The sequence below is a fragment of the Carcharhinus amblyrhynchos genome, chromosome 27 (assembly GCF_965287045.1).
Source record: "Carcharhinus amblyrhynchos chromosome 27, sCarAmb.v2.hapA, whole genome shotgun sequence".
Taxonomy (NCBI): Eukaryota; Metazoa; Chordata; class Chondrichthyes; order Carcharhiniformes; family Carcharhinidae; genus Carcharhinus; species Carcharhinus amblyrhynchos.
Window position 1 is genome coordinate 26092068 of NC_137350.1, and position 22747 is coordinate 26114814.

The 22747-nt window shown below is 43.3% G+C and overlaps 1 protein-coding gene across 1 annotated transcript in view; it reads right to left on the minus strand.

The window, feature by feature from the left end:
- Positions 1–213: 213 nt before the first annotated feature.
- rnd2 (Rho family GTPase 2) overlaps positions 214–22747 on the minus strand; it is a 77094-nt gene continuing 54560 nt past the window's right edge. The window contains exons 4-5 of the mRNA XM_080213480.1: positions 6510–6644; positions 214–2212 (exon numbers count right to left, since the gene is read on the minus strand). Coding sequence (XP_080069606.1) covers positions 1961–2212; positions 6510–6644 — 387 coding nt within the window. The 3' untranslated portion in view covers positions 214–1960. The remainder of the gene's footprint in view (positions 2213–6509; positions 6645–22747) is intronic.

The following is a 22747-nucleotide window of genomic DNA, read 5'->3' on the forward strand; positions in this document are numbered from 1 at the left end:
CTCCTTCTACACTGTAGGGTATCTATGATTAAGCCAGTTTACCAAATCCCATTGTTCAGGCTCACACACACAGACAGTAGACCATTTGGATCAAGTGCACCTGGGATCATATTGCGAACTAAGTCAGCACTGCTGGCCACTCTAATCCCAATTCCAAAAAGGAGGTTGTAACTCACTTCAAAGTTATTTATTGTAAAGAGAGAAAATGCTGGATATGCTCAACTATTGGTTATTTTATTGAAGGTGCATTTTGTTTCAAATAAACGATAGCTTTTAGCTACCATGCAGTATACAGTGAATCAACAGCGTGATGACAATGCTGAAATGTAGCTCCAGCCCTGGGTTCAATTGCCCAGAAAAATGCCCAAACATGACAGGAACTGTGAGACTATTACAAGAATCCTTTAACTGTTCTCCAATTGGTAAACACAGATCAAACGTTATTTAGAGAGTTATTTATTGTCAAGTTGCAAACACCAATGCAGTTGGAGCAGGAGTGACAGCACTCAGTCCGATATCAGACCACTCTGAGCGCTGGCATGTGTAGTCAGCTCCACCTCACCACATGCCCTTGAGGAGGAATGACAAGGTGGTTCGATACTCAGCTCAAGTGCGATGTGAAATGATCATACAATTTCATCCCAGCGGAGCAAGTCTAGAGAAGACTGTCACAGGAAGCTTAGGTTACATGCAAGGGTCACCTTTGTTTTTTTTTCCTCCACTTGCAGTTGTGCTACAGAAGTGCCCGCGGGCAAATGATAAAAATGTCAGCTATTTTAACCAGGAATTGTCCATGGGCTAACTCTGACAAATAATGCATTGGCTACTTAAGAGCTTTGTCTTCAGGAGGGCCATTTATCAGTGCCAGTTGCTGATACAAATGCAACCTTACGCCCCTGAAACTCAGAGAGTCTCTCGAAGGTTTGGACGAGGGGACAAAGTCATCGACCCACTGACCAGTTAAACTAATTTATTAATGCGGTATGTTCTGAGGTACTTCAGCTGTCTGGGTTGGGGCGCTGAGCATACAATTGAGAAAGCACAACTTGCCACATCTCTAGGGTTAGCTATTCAACTGAGGATTCCCGAATGGAAATTTCAATCAGTAATATTTTTAGTGTGATGCATGGCTACAGGAAATCTACCCCGATCACTACACATTTGGAAAGAGAACTAATTTAGAAAGAAACGTTTAGTGCTTTATTTCTGTAACGGAGTGCTTCAGGGCCTTTCTTTAGCAAACACTAGGAGTAGGCCCCCACATGTTGTGTCTCTTTACCATACCACAGCGTAGCCTGGTACAGGATCAGTATTGAGCCCACCATTACAGGGTGATGAAGGCACAGTTACACTAGAGGGAATTTAAGATTTTTTTTGTAAGTTCTTTATCATTAAAAGGAATGTGGAGTTTCCTGATGAATTAGAACGATAAGTGTGCATAATAGGCTCTATTCGAGTCCACGAAAGTTCCATAGAAATAACGGCATAATGCTATAATTCTGAAGATAATGAATCAAAATATTATATTTGGTGCGTATTTGTTAGAGTCCAATAGAATTTGTTTTAAAAGGCAATACCCCAAAGTGACTATCATATATTTTTACTACACAACACAAAATCTATCACTGCCATCAATCGTTCGCATAGTCCCTGTAGAAATCCAACTTTCAATATAAACAGCCCACATCTCCCTTAGCAACACAGTATCACAAACATTCAAACACTTGGTTAGTCTTCCTCTTCATTAGTTCCTTTCCACAAGAAGCCAACACAGCAACAGTCAATCTGCAAGCCTCATAAATAAGCAACAGCTCTCTGGATTCAGAAATAGCCAGATTTGAGGCCTAGGCTGAAGGAAAAGCCTTGGATACCGACCTTGGACTAGGCAACAATCCTGTTGCTTCTGTGCCAGTTACTGTACAAAATGCACAATAAATACAAGTAATTATGAGTCCGTTCTTCACATCACTGAGCAACTTTTAGCACGGTCCTTTCTAATCTCGGAGTCGTCCACCAGTATGTCAGTCCGCCCAGGCATTTGCGACACCCTCTTTAATCCTCGCTTGGAATTGCTGCGTTTCAGATTTTTTTGCATCTTGTTTACAGAAGCCAGGGTTGTAACGTGAAAGACATCGCGGACACTGTTCTCAGAAACTTTGGATGAGCATTCCACGTAGGCCGTAGCTCCTATTTGACGGGCCACTGTGCTGCCCTGCAAAAAGGAAAAAGGGGAGGAGGGGGAGAAGAAAATGCCATAATGTCAACCTTCACTGCATAAGGAAAAGCATGAAATGTGTGCTTCACATTTAATTAACCTTCATCCATTATGTTGTCCAACACAAGTAATTTGAGCACAGCATGAAATGGCATCCAAGCAGCATTAATTCAAGAGCATGTCAAAATAGCTGAAGTAAAGCTTAGGCTCACTGTGTGTTTTTAACACTGCTTTTGGAATTGGGTGACCTTTGCATCTTTTTTCTTCAAGAGAACAGAAGCTCGCTTGTGAGAAACGTATTATGGTGAAAATCTAGATTAAGTCAAGCTTGGTCTTTCCCTCCCAGCGTCCCATCACTCTTGCCCCACCTTCTGCACAATAAGGAGCGCTGAGCATCCCATTTAACGTTCATACGTGAGCGTAATTCCATGCTCTTGGGTGGGGAGGGAGGGGGAGAAGAGGGCCTTTGTGAGGGTGAACACCCAATTAAAGGTTCAAAACAGAATCATTGCCTTTTCCACTCGATTGGGTAAACTTTTTAATGACCACATTTTGACAGAACAAGTGAAAAGAACGAACGTTTATACACGGGAATCACTCAGTTTGTCAACAGAGGTTTTATTTCTTCGACAAATCTTGCATCAATCCAAGTTATTGCTTGAATCCTTTACGGGGGGGGGGTTCATGGCTGTTAAGGGAACAGCTATTCCGGTTCATACTAACGGTATGCTTTCTCTGTGAAAGAGACAGGAACATACTTTAATCCAAACGATGGGTTTGTGAAAAGCTGGCTGGTATATAAATAAGGCCAGGCTTTTCTGCAGAGAGATTTGTGCAGGGCGTAACAATATTAGTATAATTAGTGACAACCAGCCACCTGTGGACTATCATGTACTGTTGCAGCTGCTGGAATTAAAAAGCTGGAATGCAAAATAGCCACATGCTTTGTTAATTGTGAGATGTGATAGACCGGTTCTACAGTCAGTTTTACTGGCTTCTTGTTTATTTTGACGCCTTACAGAGGGAGACGTGAAGCAGCGAAAATAAAAACCATATCAAATGTGAGTAGAGATGTCACTGCACAATGTTTTGAAACTTCAAGAATAACAGTTATTGAGATGGAGTATATCGGTGTTACTTGCCAGCTACCAGCTGCTGTTTAACACTCAGTACATCAGCAGTCATGAAATTCGAATAGTCAATACTTTATTAAGTGTGCTGAGATCCAAATTTTGATTTGGTTTGATTTTGATTCGATTTATTATTGTCACATGTATAAGTTTACAGTGAAAAGTATTGTTTCTCGCGTGCTAAACAGAGAAAGCATACCATTCATAGAGAGGGAAATGAGAGAGTGTAGAAAGTATTGTTACAGTTATAGCTAGGGTGTAGAGATAGATCACTCTGATGTGCGGTAGGTCCATTCAAAAGTCTGACAGCAGTAGGGAAGAAGCTGTTCTTGAGTCAGCTGGTATGTGACTCAGACTTTTGTATCTTTTTATGGACGGAAGAAGGTGGAAGAGAGAATGTCCGGGGTGTGTGGGGTCCTTAATTATACTGACTGCTTTGCCAAGGCAGCGGGAAGGGTAGACAGAGTCAATGGATGGGAGCCTGGCTTGCGTGATGAATTGGGCTACATTCATGACCTTTTGTAGTTTCTTGCAGTCTTGGGCAGAGCAGGAGCCATACCAAGCTGTGATCCAACCAGAAAGAATGCTTTCTATGGTGCATCTGTAAAAGTTGGCGAGAGTTGTAGCTGGCATGCCAGATTTCCTTAGTTTTTTGAGGAAGTAGAAGCATTGGTGGGCTTTCTTAACTGTAGTATCAGCTTGGGAGGACCAGGACAGGTTGTTGGTGAACTGGACACCTAAAAACTTGAAACTTGAAAAACTTGGAAATCGCACCATGCATAAAAAATAAATGAACTCCAAGAGTTCAGGGCAGCACAGTGGTTAGGATTCAATTCTGACACTGGGTGACTATAGGTACAGAGCCTGCACATTCTCCCTGTGTCTGCGTGGGTTTCCTCCAGGTGCTCTGGTTTCCTCCCACAGTCCAAAGATGTGCAGGTAAGGTTGATTGGCCATGCTACATTGCTCCCAAGCGTCAGGAGAATTAGCAGGCTAAATATGTGGGGTCAAGGGGATAGGGCCTTGATACAGTTGTGGTCGGTGCGGACTCGATGGGGCATATGACCTCGTTTGGCACTGTAGGAATTCAATGATAAAGACCTGTATAATAGAGGGAGTGGGAATAATTGGTTGGCGTTTTCAAAGAAGAGGCATTAACATAATGGGTTGAATGGCCTATGATGTAAGATACTTTTTTTATATAAAACTCGCCAAAGTGATTACAAGAAATAATCTAATCTTAGATATGTCTCTTTTTAAACAAAAGTCTGATGTGAAGGAAATTGAAAGGTAAGGGACTGAATTTAGCCAAAGGGCAGGGAATGTGAGTCATTCATTCCACAAAGTGCTTACTGGAGGTGGGATGGGAGGCGGGCATGGTTGAGAGCAGCATGCAGTTTTATCAAATGGAGCTAGATTCACAGGGATTGAAAAGGCTACAATGGCATTGTGTTTTCTGGGATTATTCATTCAGGAACACAGCCGGAATATGTGTAACAGTGCCTGCACATCAGCTCCAGAAACGTATACACAGTTCTGACGGAAAAGTGATTTCCATGTCCAGAGAACTATAAGTACATTGTAAAATAAAAATTTACAAGCACCAACTGGGAAATGTCACTGCGTTATGGATTAGCTCTCAGTGCACTCAAGGTCCTTCACAGTTTTCAAAAGACGCACGCATTTTCTATCACCCAGCAGCTGAAATGGGGATGATTTATAACGCATTTCAAATGGTGGTGAAGTGCAGAGAACCTACGCGGGCTTCACTGGACTCGAGCGGACAATCAGCTTTCCCATCCACTTGTACAAATGGCCAATTACTTAGAGGTACACCTCATTAAAACAGGTTCTGACATTCCTAACAACCTGCCCCTGCGCATCGTCCATATGCTGTTCCTTGCTGTTTCTCCAGTTTTTTTATTTAATCGCAGCGTAGCTGTCTGCAAGAGCAACTCACCCAGTCCCACACCCCTGCACCTTTTCTCTTTTCAGATTATGAACCAAATCTCTTTTGAATGCCTCAGCTGTATCTATCCTCACCACACTCCCAGCCAGAGCATTCCAGAGCCTGACCACTTGCTACACAAAAACATTTTTTTTCTTGTGGCTATTGCTTCTTTTTGCCATTCGCCTGGCATTAATGCCTTTTGTTTTTAATCCTCCTGCCAACTGGCATGTTTTCTTCCTCTCTACTCAGTCCAGACCTGACATTGATTTTGGGAAACATAGTGAGGACATGCCCCTGTCCACATCAACAGTGATGAAATGGAGATGGCTCAGAGCTTCAAGTTTCTAAGTGTTCAGATCCCTAACAATCTGTCCTAATCCCTCCACACCGATGCTATAGTTAAAAAACCCACCAATGCCTCTACTTTCTTAGGAGGCTAAGGAAATTTGGCATGTCCACTACAACTCTTGCTAATTTATACAGATTCACCATAGAAAGCATCTTCTCTGGATGCATCACAGCTTGGTATGGCTCCTGCTCTGACCAAGACCACAAGAAACTACAAAGTGTCATGAATATAGCGCAGTCCATCGCACAAACCAGACTCTCATCCAGTGATTCCATGTACACTTCCAACTGCCTCAGAAAAGCAGCCAGCACAATCAAGGATCCCAAGCACCCCGGACATACTCTCTTCCACCTTCTTCTGTCAGACAAAAGATACAAAAGTCTGAGACTACATGCCAACCAACTCAAGAACAGCTCCCTCCCGGCTGCCATCAGACTTTTGAATGGACCTATCACATATTAAGCTGATCTTTCTCTTCCGCTTACCTGTAACTACAACACTATATTAAGCACCCTCTCCTTTTCCACTATGTACTCTATGTACAGTATGCTTTGTATAGCACACAAGAAACAATTGTATCCTAATACAATTGACAGTAATAAATCAAATCAAATTTTGAGCATCTCTATAGCAAATCCCCTAATAACCTTCTCTTTTCCAAGCTTCTTCAATGTACCCACGTTGCTGAATTTCTCATCCTTGGGACATTCTTGTGAGTTGTTTCTGCATTCTCTCTTGCCTTAGTGTGTGGGCCACACTTTTCCCTGGATGACCAACCTCAGACAGACAAATGTTGCCAGCTTGCCGCAAAAGTTCGGTCAACTTTATGTATAGGAAGATGGGGAGAAATAACTACTCCTGTACCTGTTCATGTGTAACTGGAATAAGCCGCTGCTTTGAAAGTTCCCGCAGCACATTCAGATCTGTCCTCATGTCGATCTTACACCCAACCACCAGCACTTTAGCACTGGGACAGAACTCTTGAGTTTCACTTTGCCACTGGAAAAGAAGAAACAAAATGGTTACATCAGACTGTTTAGTGCTGAGATGAAGTAAGCTCATCTCAAATCATTCACAAATTAAACTATTACAGTGCTCCAGATTGTTAATTGCTGATTTTTTTTTTGAAACGCCTCATTTTCAGAAAGGGGGTAATCTGATACTTGCAAGATGGATTGGAGTTTACTCTTCATAGTATCATAGAATCCCTACTGTGCAGAAGGAGGCCATTTGGCCCATTGCGTCTGCACCAAAACCAATCCCACCCAGCCCCTATTCCCATAACCGCACATATTTACCCTGCTAATACCCCTAACTTACCCATCTTGGGATACTAAGGGGGAATTCAGCATGGCTAATCTACCTACCTGCACATCTTTAGACTGTGGGAGGAAACTGGAGCACTTGGAGGAAATCCACACAGACACGGGAGAACATGTAAACTCTACACAGTCACCCAAGGCTGGAATCGAACCCAGGTCCCTGGCATTGTGAGGCAGCAGTGCCAACCACTGTGCCATGTGCCACTTTTGCCATCTCATTACAGGAATATTCTACAATGCACCTTCGAAGCTTTGAGTACGTTTGTGTGGGAGACACATGCTTAAAGTTAGACACTAAAAGGTCAGTCCCAACTCGGCCAAGGTTTCCTGAGCACAGCAGAACTCACGGGTGGGAGATTGGGTAAATGATCCGCCCATTACAAAACTTGGTGTGCAAACAATGCTGGATCAACATAACTGACAGGGGACGGCTCCCACAGGACAGAACCACAACAAGCAGCGAGATTGCAGAACACACTACTGACAAGGAGGAGTAGAAGTGAATAGCTTAGGTGCGTTTAGGAGAAAGCTGAACCAACATATGAAGGAGGAAAGAATAGAAGGATAATGTTGATAGGGGCAGATGAAGAGGGATAAGAGGAGATTCCTATAAATACTAGCATCGATGACGCTAATTGGAGGTATAGAGTTTGCAGTTTAATCAGCAACTTTGATTGTTGATTGTATTTGAATGGAGCCTTGAAACGAGAGTGAATTCATCTAAAGCGATTACACTGTCTATTCCAATTAAGACCTGCTCATATCCACAAGTGGATTTCTACACAGTTCCACTGGTCAGACCTGCCAGCAAGGAACACACCAGGCCAATTAACCCTCTAAATTGCAAAAAAAAAGCTTTTAAAATATCCAAAGCCACAGGAAGACAGTGGGATCGGTGTGGGTAGGTCAGATTTTAGCCATCTGTTCCAACAGACATTGCATGCGCTCCCAGCCCCTCCCACCCCCAAAACAAGCGACCAAGGCTAAAATCAGCCAATTTGACTCTCAAAGGACTTTGGCTGCTGCAAAATCTATAAGATTCCTTTTACACATGCACCACAAAGCATTCTTCCTGGTTGTACCACAACTTGGTACGGCTCCTGCTCTGCCCAAGGCTGCAATAAACTACAAAAAGTCTTGAATGTATCCCAATCCGTCAAGCAAACCAGCTTCCCATCCATTGACTCTGTCTACACTGCCCACTTGGCAAAGCAGCCAGCATAATTAAGGACCCCACGCACCTCGAACATACTAACTTCCATCTTCTTCTGTCGAGAAAAAGATACAAAAGTCTGAGGTCATGTACCAACCAATTCAAGAACAGCTTCTTCCCTGCTGCTATCAGACTTTTGAAAGGACTTACCTTGCATTAAGTTGATCTTTCTCTACACCCTAGCTATGATAGTGTAGAAGGAGGCCATTTGGCCCATCGAGCCTGCAGTGACTGTAACACTACATTCTGTACTCTCTCGTTTCCTTCTCTATGAACAGTATGCTTTATCTGTATGGTGCGCAAGAAACAATACTTTTCATTATATGCTAATACATGTGACAACAATAAATCAAATCAAATCAAAGACTGACAATCGGAATTTACACAAACATACAGTACTGGATTTTTAATGAAAAAGTAGTGAACAAACTACATAACGTTCTGCCTCTGTGTGGAAACATCCTAACTTCACACGGCTGATGTTAATGAGTGACCAAGTAACTGCCTCAGATATCACGCAATGCTATTTCACATGGATTGCCTTTGTTTGACATTACAAAAAGGGTTCAGAAATAAAATTATTCCCCTCAACAGTTACGAAAATGCCTGGGCATTCTCTTCTGCAGCACTACTTTCTCATAACACTAATTTTATGATGTAAATTGCATTATGTCTTCAGCCCTAGGGAGCCTTGCATAATGGACCATGACCTGGATAATGACCCAAGCTCTCAATTATCCTGCTGTTGGCTCCCATAAGTGTTGACAGTTCAGGAAGCTGGAAAGGGATTAGAGTTACTGTGACCCCCACCAGAAAGGGGCACTGGAGTCAGGAATTTGGCATGCTGGGTCACGGATCATTTATAGAGCAGTTGATTTGTGACTGGTGGGTGTCCTGACCTCTCTTCTCCACACGTCTCATCATTTTCTTTGAGTCCCGAGCATCTTGGGCCTCAAACAGCTACCCAGAGACTCTCATTCCATTGACCCATTGTGGAATTAGCAGTTCATTGGGCATTGTGCAGGAAAAGGCATCAAGGCATGTCATGGCGAGCGGTCATGTGTAATGACAAATGAAGAGATGGTGCAGGACAGCTGTGTCGGCAACTGCGAGCCCAGTTTACACAGCTCCGGTCACTTCCTGCTTACAGGAATATAGCTGATTACTGACGTCCAAATGCCACTACATGAAGAGTGACAACTACTTTCCTGATAAGTGTAGCAGAACCACAAAGAATTGCCAGACAATCAAAGTGAAACTTGCAGCATTTGAAGCACTGGGTTCAAAGGACCATCTGTCAATCAAACTCCCTCCTCATGGTTGGGTAAGAGTTCCTAGCAGCTTGCTAAGGAATGGGACAGTGGGGCGAGGGTAGTGTGTGGAAGAAAGAAGAAGTGGGGGACAGGAGAAGGGATTATATTAACACCACCCAATATATCCGGGTCATATCTTAACTCTTCCAATGAGTTATTATAACGGGGCATATTGCCATCACGAGCTAAACTTGGAATGAAACAGGAGGAAGAGACAATGAATTACATCAATTGTAGCAATCGGTCTCCCTCAGTTCTGAGCGCAGCAGAAGAAATGCAAAGCAGCAAGGTGTGGGTGGCACAGTGGTTAGCACTGCTGTCTTATAGCACCAGGGATCTGGGTTCGATTCCAGCCTCAGATAACTGTGTGTGGAGTCTGTACATTCTCCCCGTGTCTGTGTGAGATTTCTCTGGGTGCTCCTGGTTCCTCCCACACTCCAAAGACAAATTGGCCATGCTGAATTGCCTGTTATTGTCAGGGGGATTAGTGGGGTAAATACATGAGGTTAGGTGGTCAGAGAGTTGGTGCAGACTCTATGGGCCAAATGGCCTCCTTCTACACTGTAGCAATTCTATGATTCCACAGTGGGATGAGAGGCCACATTTCACATTCAGACCTCTGATGCAGTCAACATGCAACACTGAGTTGAGATGGTGAAATTTTTAAAGTTTATTTATTTGTCACAAGGTGGCTTACATTAACACTGCAATGAAGTTACTGTGAAAATCCCCTAGTCGCCACACTCCGGCACCTGTTCAGGTACACTGAGGGAGGATTTAGCATGGGCAATGCACCTAACCAGCATGCCTTTCAGGCTGTGGGAAACCCACATAGACACGAGAAGAACATGCATACTCCACACAGACAGTGACCCAAGCCGGGAACTGAACCCAGGTCCCTGGCACTGTGAGGCAGCAGTGCTAACACTGTGCTACCGTGCCACCCTGAAAGTCATCCCAGTGTTTATCCTTAGCACAGTGGAGGACACCATAGTCACTTATTCCTGCAACTGCTGCCAGGCTGTAAGCTGGGTTGCTAACTTTGTATGGAATTCCTGGAATCCCACTTGATAAAAACAAAATTAGATTTACTCTGTCACCATAAGTTATCAGTGCTGACTGTGACAGCTGACTGTAAGCAAATCATGTAAAGCTTGGAAAGACTTGCCAGTGAAGGTGAGTGACAGTTCCGAATTTTGAAACTCAAAAAGACTCAGACTTCCTAGGGAAGTAGATCAGTGATTCCCAACGTGTCCCCTGAAGACCTCCAAGTGTACCGTGAAAAAGCATTCAAAATCATTGAAAATTTGTGTAATTAAACTAAAACTAACCTTCATCTTCAGCTCTGTGTTTGGGATCACCAAAACCCAATGAACCTTGGGTCTCCCACACATGTGGCGGTTAGGAAAGAGTTGTACATTAGATTTTTTTATGGTGGTCAGGCCCATGCACATGACCAACGGGACTTGGAGCTGAAGGCAAAGGCCGCTATGTGCCCACACAAAATGCAAAAACTCAAATAAGGCACAAAAACCTTTGGAGACGTGAGAGAGACAGGGAGAGGATAAAAAACAAAGTTTCCCGTAAGGGAAGAATACAGGGACAATAGAAGGAGTGCCCCAAACTGCAGAGGTGTGCCATGACATAAAAGGTAGGGAACCATTGAAGTAAATAACAGAAGATTTTAACTGTGCAAGTCATTTCCTTGCTCTCTTCTGCAAGCAAAAGGGCTTTGTGGTTGGATGGTTGGCGATGGTACAGTTTAATTATACTGATATTTGTAATTCACACAAGCACAGTGGCAGTGGCTAGCTCTGCTATCTCACAGTGCCAGGGACACAAGTTCGATTCCCGGCTTGGGTCGCTGTCTGTGTGGAGTCTGCACGTTCTCCCACGTCTGCGTGGATTTCATCTGGGCGCTTCGGTTTCCTCCCACAGTCCAAAATGTGTGCTGGTTAGGTGCTTTGGCCATGCTAAATTCTCCATCAGGGTACCTGAACAGGTGCTGGAGTGTGGCAACTAGGTGATTTTCACAGTAACTTCATTGCAGTGTTAATGCAAGCTTACTTGTGACACTAATAAATAAACTTAAACAACTTAATTGGCCATTATTTGTACATATACCACAGCAAATTTTATTGGGCTATTTGACAGTAAAGGAACGGAGCCCAGTTTGATCCTGTGCTCAGTTGACATCCATGGAGCTGGAGACCAACAGCAATGCTGGCCAACTTCCCCCTCCCCTGATGTCAACTCATGGCACCTTCATCTTGATCTTGCCTGACTTCAGTTACTTTAATGCAGAATGGGCATTTGCAACTTGGCAACCTCCTTGCTTTCATGGAGCAACCTGGTATCAGGGGAGTCTTTTAATTGAGAAACTCAGTAAAGCGTCAAGGCCTAATGCGCAAGACATCTTAAAAGGGTCAAGTACTACAAAGAAGGCAGGGCAAAATATGGAAACAATTTCCAGGTAACTTACAACTTTAGTTTAAAAGTCTGAATTGTAGGGGAAATAAGTTAAGAAATTCCACAGTGCTGAATTGGAACAGGTCACAGTCGATAATTGACGACAATAAAGTAAGGGTGCCAGGAAGAGAAGTAGCTTCCTGTGTTTGCACGTTTAGGAAGGTTAAGAGGACTGATCATAAATATATTGCTAAACTAGGATTATTTTATTCACTCCTGGGACATGGGCGTCGCTGGCTGGCCAGCATTTATTGCCCTAGTTGCTCGAATGCCGTTGCGAGTCAACCATATTGCTGTGGCTCTGGAGTCACATGTAGGCCAGACCAGGTAAGGATGGCAGATTTCCTTCCCTAAAGGACATTAGTGAACCAGGTGGGTTTTTTTCCGACAATCGACAATGGTAGATTCTTAATTCCAGATATTTTCTATTGTATTCAAATTCCACCGTGGTGGAATTCCAACGTGGGTCCCCAGGAAATTTGCTGAGTTTCTGGATTAATAGCCCAGCGCTAATACCACTGGACCAGCATCTTCCCCAGAGAAATTTGATCAAATACTCTTGTCTTAACTACAGCAGTTGCTAGCAGTTGTTAGATAGGACAAGACCCATTTTGCTTCCAGCAGATTGAACTAAATTGAGAAAATGGATGTGGGAAAACAGATTTAGCCATTGTCCATTTCTGCCGTGCTTTATCACAGAGAACGGCTGAGCAGCAACCTCATTACTGAAGAAAACAGAGCTCACGATAAACCCAGAAAGTAACCCCAGCTGCTGAAAGAGATTAACACAGAGGGACAGGTTATTGACAATTACCGACAGAGGCTGGAGGAAGTAAATGCACACCATCCCTTTTCTCCACAGGGACTCTCTGCTCATTTCCCACATGTTGGCCGTACCTAGGCCCATCATGTCTAAGCTTCTAATCTAACCAGGTCTCAGGAGACCTCAACGAACCAACTCAGGCATAGGGGAGTGGAGGGGGTGGGGGGGTGGAAGGGGTGGAGAGAGACACTGGTCACGAACTGGATCAAACAAGCTGCTGACAGGAACTAACCTTCCCTCACAGTTGCCAAAGCAACAGTTTGAGTTTATAATTTATTATATTTAGTGCAAATGAGGATATTAAGGCCAACAAAAGCCACGGAAGCTCAGGTATGGACGGGGCCCATTGCAACTAGTCTTCAATCTTTCAGTGGCACATTATCAGAATTTGATTCACATATCAATTCCTAACTGTTTAAAATTAAGTGTTTTTCCTTTATTAAAAAAAATGCACAGCTGAACTGTCATCAAATGAACAAGTCACACAAATCTTTGAGGTAGTTTATTTTCAATTTTGAAATTTCAAAGTTGACTAAACTGCTTCACTGTCACATATTCAGTGACTTCAGCTCATCAACATAATTACATCCCACAAATCACCATCAATTATCCTTTATACCTCTTTTAATTTGTACCTCTGAGCAGCCGATACATAATACTGAAATCTCGATAATAAATTACTTTGTGTAATCTTCTCCAGGTAGAATCCTCAATTGTCTGAGGGTTGTTGAACTGTGCCATGATTTTATGAGGGGGAATGGTGAGGAAGTAGGTCCAAAGTCTATCTCAGTCAGAATGGGAATTGAACCATGTGCTGTTGCCATTATTTGGAACCACATGCTAGCCATCTAGCTAACCGAACTAAACTCCCTCCACCCGTCCCTACCTCCACCCCCCCAATTTAAGTGGTCTTCCTCATGTTAAATCTCCTGCATTGGTTAGCATTGCTGCCACACAGCGCCAGGGCCCTGGGTTTGATTCCCGGCTTGGGTCACTACCTGTGCTCAAGTCTGCACATTCTCACCGTGTCTGCAATGGGTTTCCTCCCACAGTCCTAAATACATGCTGGTTAGATGCATTGGCCATGCTAAATTCTCCCTCTGTGCCCGAACGGGCGCCGGAGTGTGGCGACTAGGGAATTTTCACAGTGACTTTATTGCAGCATTAATGTGAGCCTACTTGTGACACAAATAAATACATTTAAACAGTGTGAAATGGTAATATAGCTCCACTGGTGAGCTGAACTAGATAGTTGAGGCTGATTCAAAGACCTGAGTTGATGTGTGCACTATATTTACTGTGCAGAATATATTCCATAATATTTGCAATAAATTTTCAACTGATATAAGTGAAATAACTATATTGTTTTGTAGCCAGAGGATGGAACAGCAGAAACAGCATTATTAATTTTATATTTGTATCCGTTGTGCAAATAATAGTCTGCATCTGTACAGTGCTGAAATATTAAAGTTTGCTGCAGTAAAAACAATCGTGTTCATCTTTAGTATGCTGGTGGTATCATCACAGTTATACATGCAAAAGCTGCCAACATTTCTTTTCTCATCCATTTCAATAGAAGCTGAAGCCCTTTCAAATGAAGGCTATCCAGACCATTATCGCAGCTGGCATTTACAATGGAGATTCGTACAAAACAGTGGTTCTGTTTTTAAGTGGGAGCTGGAGGCAGTGGGTTGGTTTGTTTGCTGGACAGACTACAAATTTCTCAGTTTTTTCCACATGTACGCCCACCTTTGCCCCCTTCCCACCCCTGCAGAGAATGTACGAGACTTTCAAAACATGCCAACAATATAACTCAGCATCGATGAAAACCAGCAGCTACAGGAATTGCCATAACACCAGGCCAGATTTTCAGTTGCCAGCAGGGTTGGCAACACACTACAGATTTTCAAAGGGGAGATGAAGGGTTCTTGCCCCAAATGAGCAACTTATTATGGTCCCTGCGATGCTTCTGAATGGGCTGGGAGAGTGGGAGGGCAATTTTCAATGCAGGATTTGATGAACCCAAATAGTCCAATACATGGTGGTGCAGTGGTTAGCATGGGTCCCGGGTTCAATTCCCAGCTTGGGTTACTGTCTGTGTGGCACCTGCACATTCTCCCCGTGTGTGCGTGGGTTTGCTCTGGTTTCCTCCCGCACTCCAAAGATGTGTAGGTTAGGTGGATTGGCTATGCTAAATTGCCCCTTAGTGACAGAGGGGTCTAGCTAGGTTAAATATGTCATTGGGATAGGGCCTGGGTGCGATTGTGATTGGTGCAGACTTGATGGGCCGAATGGCCTTCTTCTGCACTGTATGATTCTATGCACATTTGTGCACAGCTGTTGGGTACAATAAACTGAAAGTTTGATTTTGTACAAAGAAAATCCTCGGGACATGGGAAATAATGTACTAGGTCATGTGCATTAGCTTTATTTTGGCCGCACGGCCATTTTCAAACGCATTAATGCTGCTAGCCCTCTGAGGGACTGTTTGCTCCAATCAGCAAAGCAGAGGCAAGCTCCATCATGGCTGTTGTCTGCATTTGATGCAAGCACTCTACAGGCAGCTCCTGCCTGCTGGAGATGCTCAGAGCCACAAACTGTGTTGTGAGCTGGCCTCTTGCCCAATTTGGCATTACCATTTCACAATAGCGCGGTGTGGCGGTATACAGTGTTGGCCAGAAACTATCTGGGATATCAGTTTCCTGCTCTGAATATCCATGTTCTTTTTTATATAATTGGAATCTGTCCATCAATCAATTTGCACAGTTACATAAAGACACAGAGATATACAATCTGCAAAGCTTTGGTTCAGAGTAAAGGTGACTTTTACTCAGAGTCCTGTGCTATGGGCATCTTTTGTATCCCACGGTTAAACGTATTTATTTTATGAAATTTTACATGTTTTAAACAAGTTGGTATAAAGACATTTGTCAGCAAAATTTAGGAAATCTTAGGCGGAAGCTTTCATTCACATACACTTTAAAGTTCTAAGTTTATTTATTAGTGTCACAAGTAAGCTTATATCAACACTGCAACGAAGATACTGTGGAATTTCCCTAGTCGCCGCACTCTGGAAACTGTTTGGGTACACTGAAAGAGCATTTAGCATAGCCAATGCACCTAACCAGCCTGTCGTTTGGGGCAAACCCATACAGACACGGGGAGAACGTGCAAACTCCGCACAGACAGTGACCCAAGCGGGAACTGAACCCGGGTTCCTGGTGCTGAGGCAACAGTGCTAACCAATGTGCCACTATGCTGTCCGCTTAGGACAAATCCTCTGTCTATTGCAGTTAGGGTGAAATTAGGAGAGGAAGCCAAACCTCTCAGTCAGTTATCTGAGCTGATTTGACGTCCAGTAATTCCTTTGTTTGGAATTAAATCTATTAACTGCAACATACTGCAATCTTAACACTCTTAAAATGTTGGTTTTAAAATATGGATTTTCTGATCACTTTGACATTTTTTTAGAATATCTGCAGGTGCTCCCTGTGTCACAGTTACTGCCTCTTTACACTTGATTTACCCAAGTTATAAATGCATCAAATGCTAACATAACACACACTTCGATGCTGTTAACAAAATCTAACAATGTTTTACTAAAGAGCAAAATAATCTTCAGGGGAAAAGTGGATCTCATAAAAAATAGAAAGTTGCATGATAATAAGATCTCAGGAACGTACTCAAATGTTCTTACAAGCTGGCTCTGTCAGGGAGCCTAGCACAGCTCAAACTATTAATCCTGTGATGCCTGTCAGGAGGGTGTTATAGACACTTATGTTTGAAACACTGTCGCATTGATCTGAACACCCTTTGTCCACTGTTCTGCTCTCTCAGCTTCGGCAGTTCCTTTGTAAAGCCCAGTGCAGCGGGAGTGATTGGGCAAGAAGGATTTTCTACATACTTAGTAGCTGGCAGGACTTACTGGGTCAACAGGCCAGAGACTGCTGCCTGCATTGCTGAGAAGCACAGAGCTTGGTTTGATTTGACTTCTAATACTTGCCATTTAAGGCAAGGTATTTCTACCCTTAACCAGATGTTTTTGAAAATGTTCTAAAATATAAAATCGGAACAAATAAAGGTCTGTCGAGTTTTCTTTCACACAAGGACACAGAAACATGTTTTAGTGAGGAGCTGAAGGAAATCAGCATTGGTAGTGAAATGGTTTTGGGGAAATTGGTAGATTGAAGGTGGATAAATCCCCTCCTGATAATCTTTATCCCAGAGTGCTTAAGGAAGTGGCCCTGAAAATAATAGGTCCATAGGTGATTATTTTCCAAAATCCTTTTGACTCTGGGATAGTTCCTACAGATTGGAGGGTAGCTAATGTAAGCCCGCTATTCAAAAAAGGGAGGTAGAGGAAAAACGGGGAACTACAGACCAGTGAGCCTAACACTGGTACTGGAAAAGTTGCTAGAGTCTATGACCAAGGATATCATAACTCGGCATTTGGAGGGTACAAAGTCAGCATGGATTTACAAAAGGGAAATCATGCTTGACGAATCTATTGGAATTATTTGAGGATGTAACAAGTCGAGGTGACCAAGGAGAGCCAGTGGATGTGGTTTATTTAGATTTTCAGAAGGCTTTCGACAAGGTCTCACATAACAGATTACTATGTAAAGTTAAAGTACATGGGATTGCAGGTAATGTCTTGAGATGGCTCAAAAACTGGTTAGCAGAGAGGAAGCAAAGAGTTGACATAAATAGGTCTTTTTCTGATTGGTAGTCAGTGACTAATGTGATTCCACAGGGATCTGTGTTAGGACACTGATTTTCACAGTAACTTCATCACTAATGTAAGCCTACTTGTGACACTAATAAATAAACTTTAAACAACTGCTCACATTATAAATTAATGACTTGCAAGGAGGAACTGAATGTACTATCTCCAAATTTGCAGATAATACAGGCAATAGAGAAGGCAAATGGTATGTTGACCCTCATAGCGAGAGGATTTGAGCACAGGGATAGGGATGTTTTGCTGCAATTGTATAGGGCATTGATGAGGCCACATCTGGAATATTGCATGCAGTTTTGATGTCCTTATCTGAGGAAGGATGTCCTTGCTATTGAGGGAGTACAGTGAAAGTTTACCCACTGATTCCTGGGATGCATGTCTGTCATATGAGGAGAGACTAAGTCTGTTAGGATTATATTCACTGCAGTTTAGAAGAGTGAGAGGGGATCTCGTAGAAACTTATAAAATTTTAATAGGGTTAGAGTAGATTCAGAAAGAATGGTGGAGAGTCCAGAACAATGGATCATTGCTTGAGGTTAATGGGTAAACCTTTTAGAACTGAAGTGAGGAGAAATTTCTTCATGCAGAGTGTGGTGAATGTGTGGAATTCACTACCATAGAATGCAGCTGAGGCCAAAACATTGTCCGGTTTCAAGACTTCACCCAGCTCATAGCCCTGTAGTTTACAACACGTAAGATGCAAGTCCAAGCATTTTTTTTAAAGAGTTTAGGCTCTCTGCCTCCACCTCCAACTCGGGCAGTGAAATCCAGACACCCACCACCCTTTGCGTAAAAAAGTTCTTTCTCATGTCCCCTCTACAGCTACTGCCATTTATCTTGAATCGATGTCCCCTGGTTCTAGAACTCCTCACCAAGGGAAACAATTCTTTCCCGTCCATGCTATCTCTTCCGCTCAATTTTGTACACCTCTATCAACTCCCACCGCAGCCTTCTTTGTTCCAAGGAAAATAACCCCAACCTATCCAATCTCTCCTCATAGCTACACTTCTCTAACCCTGGCAACACTATTGTAAACCTCCTCTACACTCTCTCCAGAGCAATTATGTCCTGCTTGTAAAGTTGTGAGCAGAAGTGCTCACAATACTCAAGTTGTGGTCTCACCAATGTTTTATACAAGTCCAATATTATATCCTGACTTTTAAATTCTACACCTCTCTCAGTGAGAGAGTGGATTCCATCTGCCTTCCTGACAATCTTGTCTACTTGAACAGCTGCCTTTAGGCACCTGTGTACTCATCTCTGACTTATTTGAGGTTTTACCTGTTAAATTGCTGTAGGGAAGCTTTGAATGGGCCACACCCCCAACTTCCTAGCCAGGGTGGGGTGGCAGCAGGTACCATGTGCACAATAAAATCCAGCCCCATGCTTTTGGCATTGGTTGAGGGATTAGTAAAGGACAGCGTACCCAACTAAACACTCTGCTCTTTTCCTGAGCGACATTGGGATCACGTATGTCTCCTCAGAGGTCAGATCTGGTTTTGCCATCTGTTTTAAACAAATTGAGTAACATTTCACTGTAGAAGCTTATCAGTCTACAGCACAACGTGGCCCCTCGTATTTACGCTGAATCTTGAATGGATTGAAATTGTACTGCCCAGCAATCTCCCAATATCCACAAAAACAAAATACTACAGTTTCTAGAGACCTGCAACATAAATGGAAAATGCTGGAAATGCGCAGCAGGTCAGGGAGCGTCTGTAGAAAGAGAAACAGAGTTAGTGTTTAGGTTGATGACCTTTCATCAGAACATGGTTACAACTCCATTTCTCCTCACAGAAGTGACATGGTGGCACAGTGGTTAGCACTGCTGCCTCACAGTGCCAGGCACCCGGGTTTGATTCCCGGCTTGGGTCACTGTCTGTGTGAAATCTGCACATTCTCCCCGTGTCTATGTGGGTTTCCCTTGGGTGCTCCAGTTTTCTCCCACAGTCCAAAGATATGCTCAGAACAGAAGACTATGAAAACATACCATTGAGAATGGCTTCTAAGCTTGCTTCCTGAAAGCTGTTGAATGACTGTATCGTGAGATCTAACCCTTTAATCATAAAAATGCATCATGTTTACGAGGTCATCCAAAAGCATGTTCTATTTTTATTGATTGGCTATGCTAAATTTTGGGCGCCGCACCTGCACAAGGATATTTTGGCCCTGGAGGGAGTGCAGAGGAGGTTTACTAGGATGATACCGGAGTTGAGGGGGTTGAGCTATGAGGAGAGGCTGAATAAACTAGGCTTGTACTCGTTAGAGTTTAGAAGAATGAGGGGAGATCTCATTGAGACGTATAAGATGATGAATGGGATGGATAGGATAGAGGTGGAGAGACTCTTCCCGCTCAAAAAAGACAGTAGGACTAGGGGGCACAGCCTCAAGATAAAGGGGAGGCGGTTTAGAACGGAGTTGAGGAGGAACTTCTTCACTCAAAGGGTGGTGAATCTCTGGAATTCTCTGCCCGTTGAAGTGGTGGAGGCTGCCTCGCTAAATATTTTTAAGAAGCGGGTTGATGGGTTCTTGATAAAAGAGGGGATTAAGGGTTATGGGGAGAGGGCGGGAAAGTGGAACTGAGCCACGACAGATCAGCCATGATCTTATTGAATGGCGGGGCAGGCTCGAAGGGCTAGATGGCCTACTCCTGCTCCTATTTCTTATGTTCTTATGTTCTTATGTAAATTGCCCCTTAATGTCAGGGGGACTAGCAGAGTAAACATATGGGGCTACGGGGATAGGGGCTGGGTGGGATTGTGGTCAGTGCAGACTTGATGAGCTGAAGGCCTCCTTCTATTCTGTAGGGATTCTATGAAGCTGTCTGACTTGCTTTAGTATTTCCAGCATTTCCCAATTCTTCCTGGACCTTCCTCAGCTTCAAACTTCTCGAAAGGCCATTCAAAAGCAATATTAAAAGTTACTCTGTGAAAATTATTTGCTTATGCATTTATGATGACATTTCCAACACTGCAGCGCTCGCTTAGTGATGCACTGAAGGATTGGCCCAGAAAATGGTGTTCACCTCTCTGGACTGGGACTTAGTCCCACTGTTTTATATTTAAGTGGCTGCAGGATTGCTTTAAGACCGGGTCACATTACCATGAGGTCATTGGGGTATTGCACAGGCTTTTGTCTTGGTCTCATTTTCTGTTCTGTACATAGAGCATCTCTTTCAATAAACCAATTATGTGTTACTTTGAATCTACATGTGCAAACTACATCTATTTTTATTTAAAACCCGCAATCTCTAACATAATTAGGACATTATACCTACAATCCTCATGGAGGCAAGAGTAATACCATTGAGCCAAGGCTCCAGCCCTTACTCTTTCTTACCACCCTTAGTGAGCTATTTGATTAACACAGGGTTGGGATTCCGAGCAGTTCTGTAGACACACTTGACCAAAAACCTTAAAGTACCAGAAACATAGAGCAGTCCACATCTGTAAGAGAGAAACCAACGTTTCTTGTCTGACCTTGTGTCAGAACTGAGCATTTTCTGTTATCCAGCACTTGCAATTTGTACCCTCAAGTACAATCATGAGTGACGTCTGAATGCCAGAAATGCATGGACTTGAATCAGTGAGCATAGAAAAATGCTCGGAACAGAAAACATACCACTGAGAATGGCTTCTAAGCTTGCTTCCTGAAAGCTGCTGAATGACTGTATCGTGAGATCTAACCCTTTAATCATACGAATGCATCATTTTCACGAGGTCATCCAAAAGCATGTTCTATTTTTAACCTCTCCTCTCTTGTGAGTTCACATTTCAGAAGGAGAACCAGAAAAGTTCAGGATTTTATTCATGGCCCTAAAATTAAAATTTGGACATTTTATTAAAGAAAATGAAAATCAATCCCAGAAGGGAGTAAAAGATTTACCTTGCGTTACCTTTGAACTTTACTCTTGACAGGTTCTGGAAGTATTTTTAAGATTTACTTAAAGGTTTACACATAAAAAAGTGACATTTAATATCAGGAGTATCACTTAAACACAAATGCAGTCTGCGATTATATTATAATAAGGCCCATCATATCTGTGCTGGCTCTTGAATGGAGTGATCAAATGGGTGGCACAGTGGCACACTGGTTAGCACTGCTGCCTCACAGTGCTAGGGACCCAGGTTCAATTCCGGCTTTGGATGAATGTGCAAACTCTACACAGAGATTCTACACAGAGATTCTCCCCAGTGTCTGCGTGAGTTTCCTCCAGTTTCCCCCCACAGTCCCAAAATATGCAGGTTAGGTGGACTGGTCATGCTAAATTGCCTCTTAATGCAATGAAGTTACTGTGAAAATCTCCTAGTCGCCACACTTCGGCGCCTGACCGGGTACACTGAGGGAGAATTTTAACATGGCAAATGCACCTAAACAGCACATCTTTCAGACTGTGGGAGTAAACCAGAGCACCTGGAGGAAACCCACGCAGACACGGGGAGAACGTGCAGACTCCGCACAGACGGTGACCCGAGCCAGAAATCAAATCCGGATTCCTGGTGCTGTGAGACAGAAAGAAATCCCCTGTGGGATTTCTTTCTGTTTTACCCCAGTCCAACGCCGGCATCTCCACATCGTGACTACCATTGACGCTGTGAGACAGCCATTGTGCTGTCCCGTAAAAAACTGTAGATGCTGGAAATCTGCAACAAAAACACAAAATGCTGGAAATACCCAGTCAGTCAGGCAGCACCTGTAGGGAAAGAAACAAGTTTAACGTTTCAGGTTAATGACCTTTCATCGGAGCATTGTTATTCGTTACAACTCCATTTCTCTTCACAGAGGTTGCCTCACCAGTTGGAGTATTTCCAGCGTTTTCCAAACCCAGTGTCTTCATCTTTCAGCTGCTTTGAAGGCCATTCAAAAGCAGTTCACTCTGCGGAAGTGACTTGCTAGCCACATTTTTTAAATTCATTCATGGGACATGGGCGTCGCTGGCTGGCTGGCCAGCATTTATTGCCCATCCCTAATTGCCCGAGAGCAGTTGAGAGTCAACCACATTGCTGTGGCTCTGGAGCCACAGGTAGGCCAAGCCAGGTAAGAAAGTCAGATTTCCTTCCCTAAAGGACATTAGTGAGCCAGATGGGTTTTTTCCTGACAATTGTGTTGTGGTCATCAGTGGATTCTTAATTCTAGACTTTTTTTTTAAGCCAAATTAAAATTCCACCATCTGCCGTGGTGGGATTTGAACTCAGGTCCCCAGCACGTTAGCTGAGTTTCT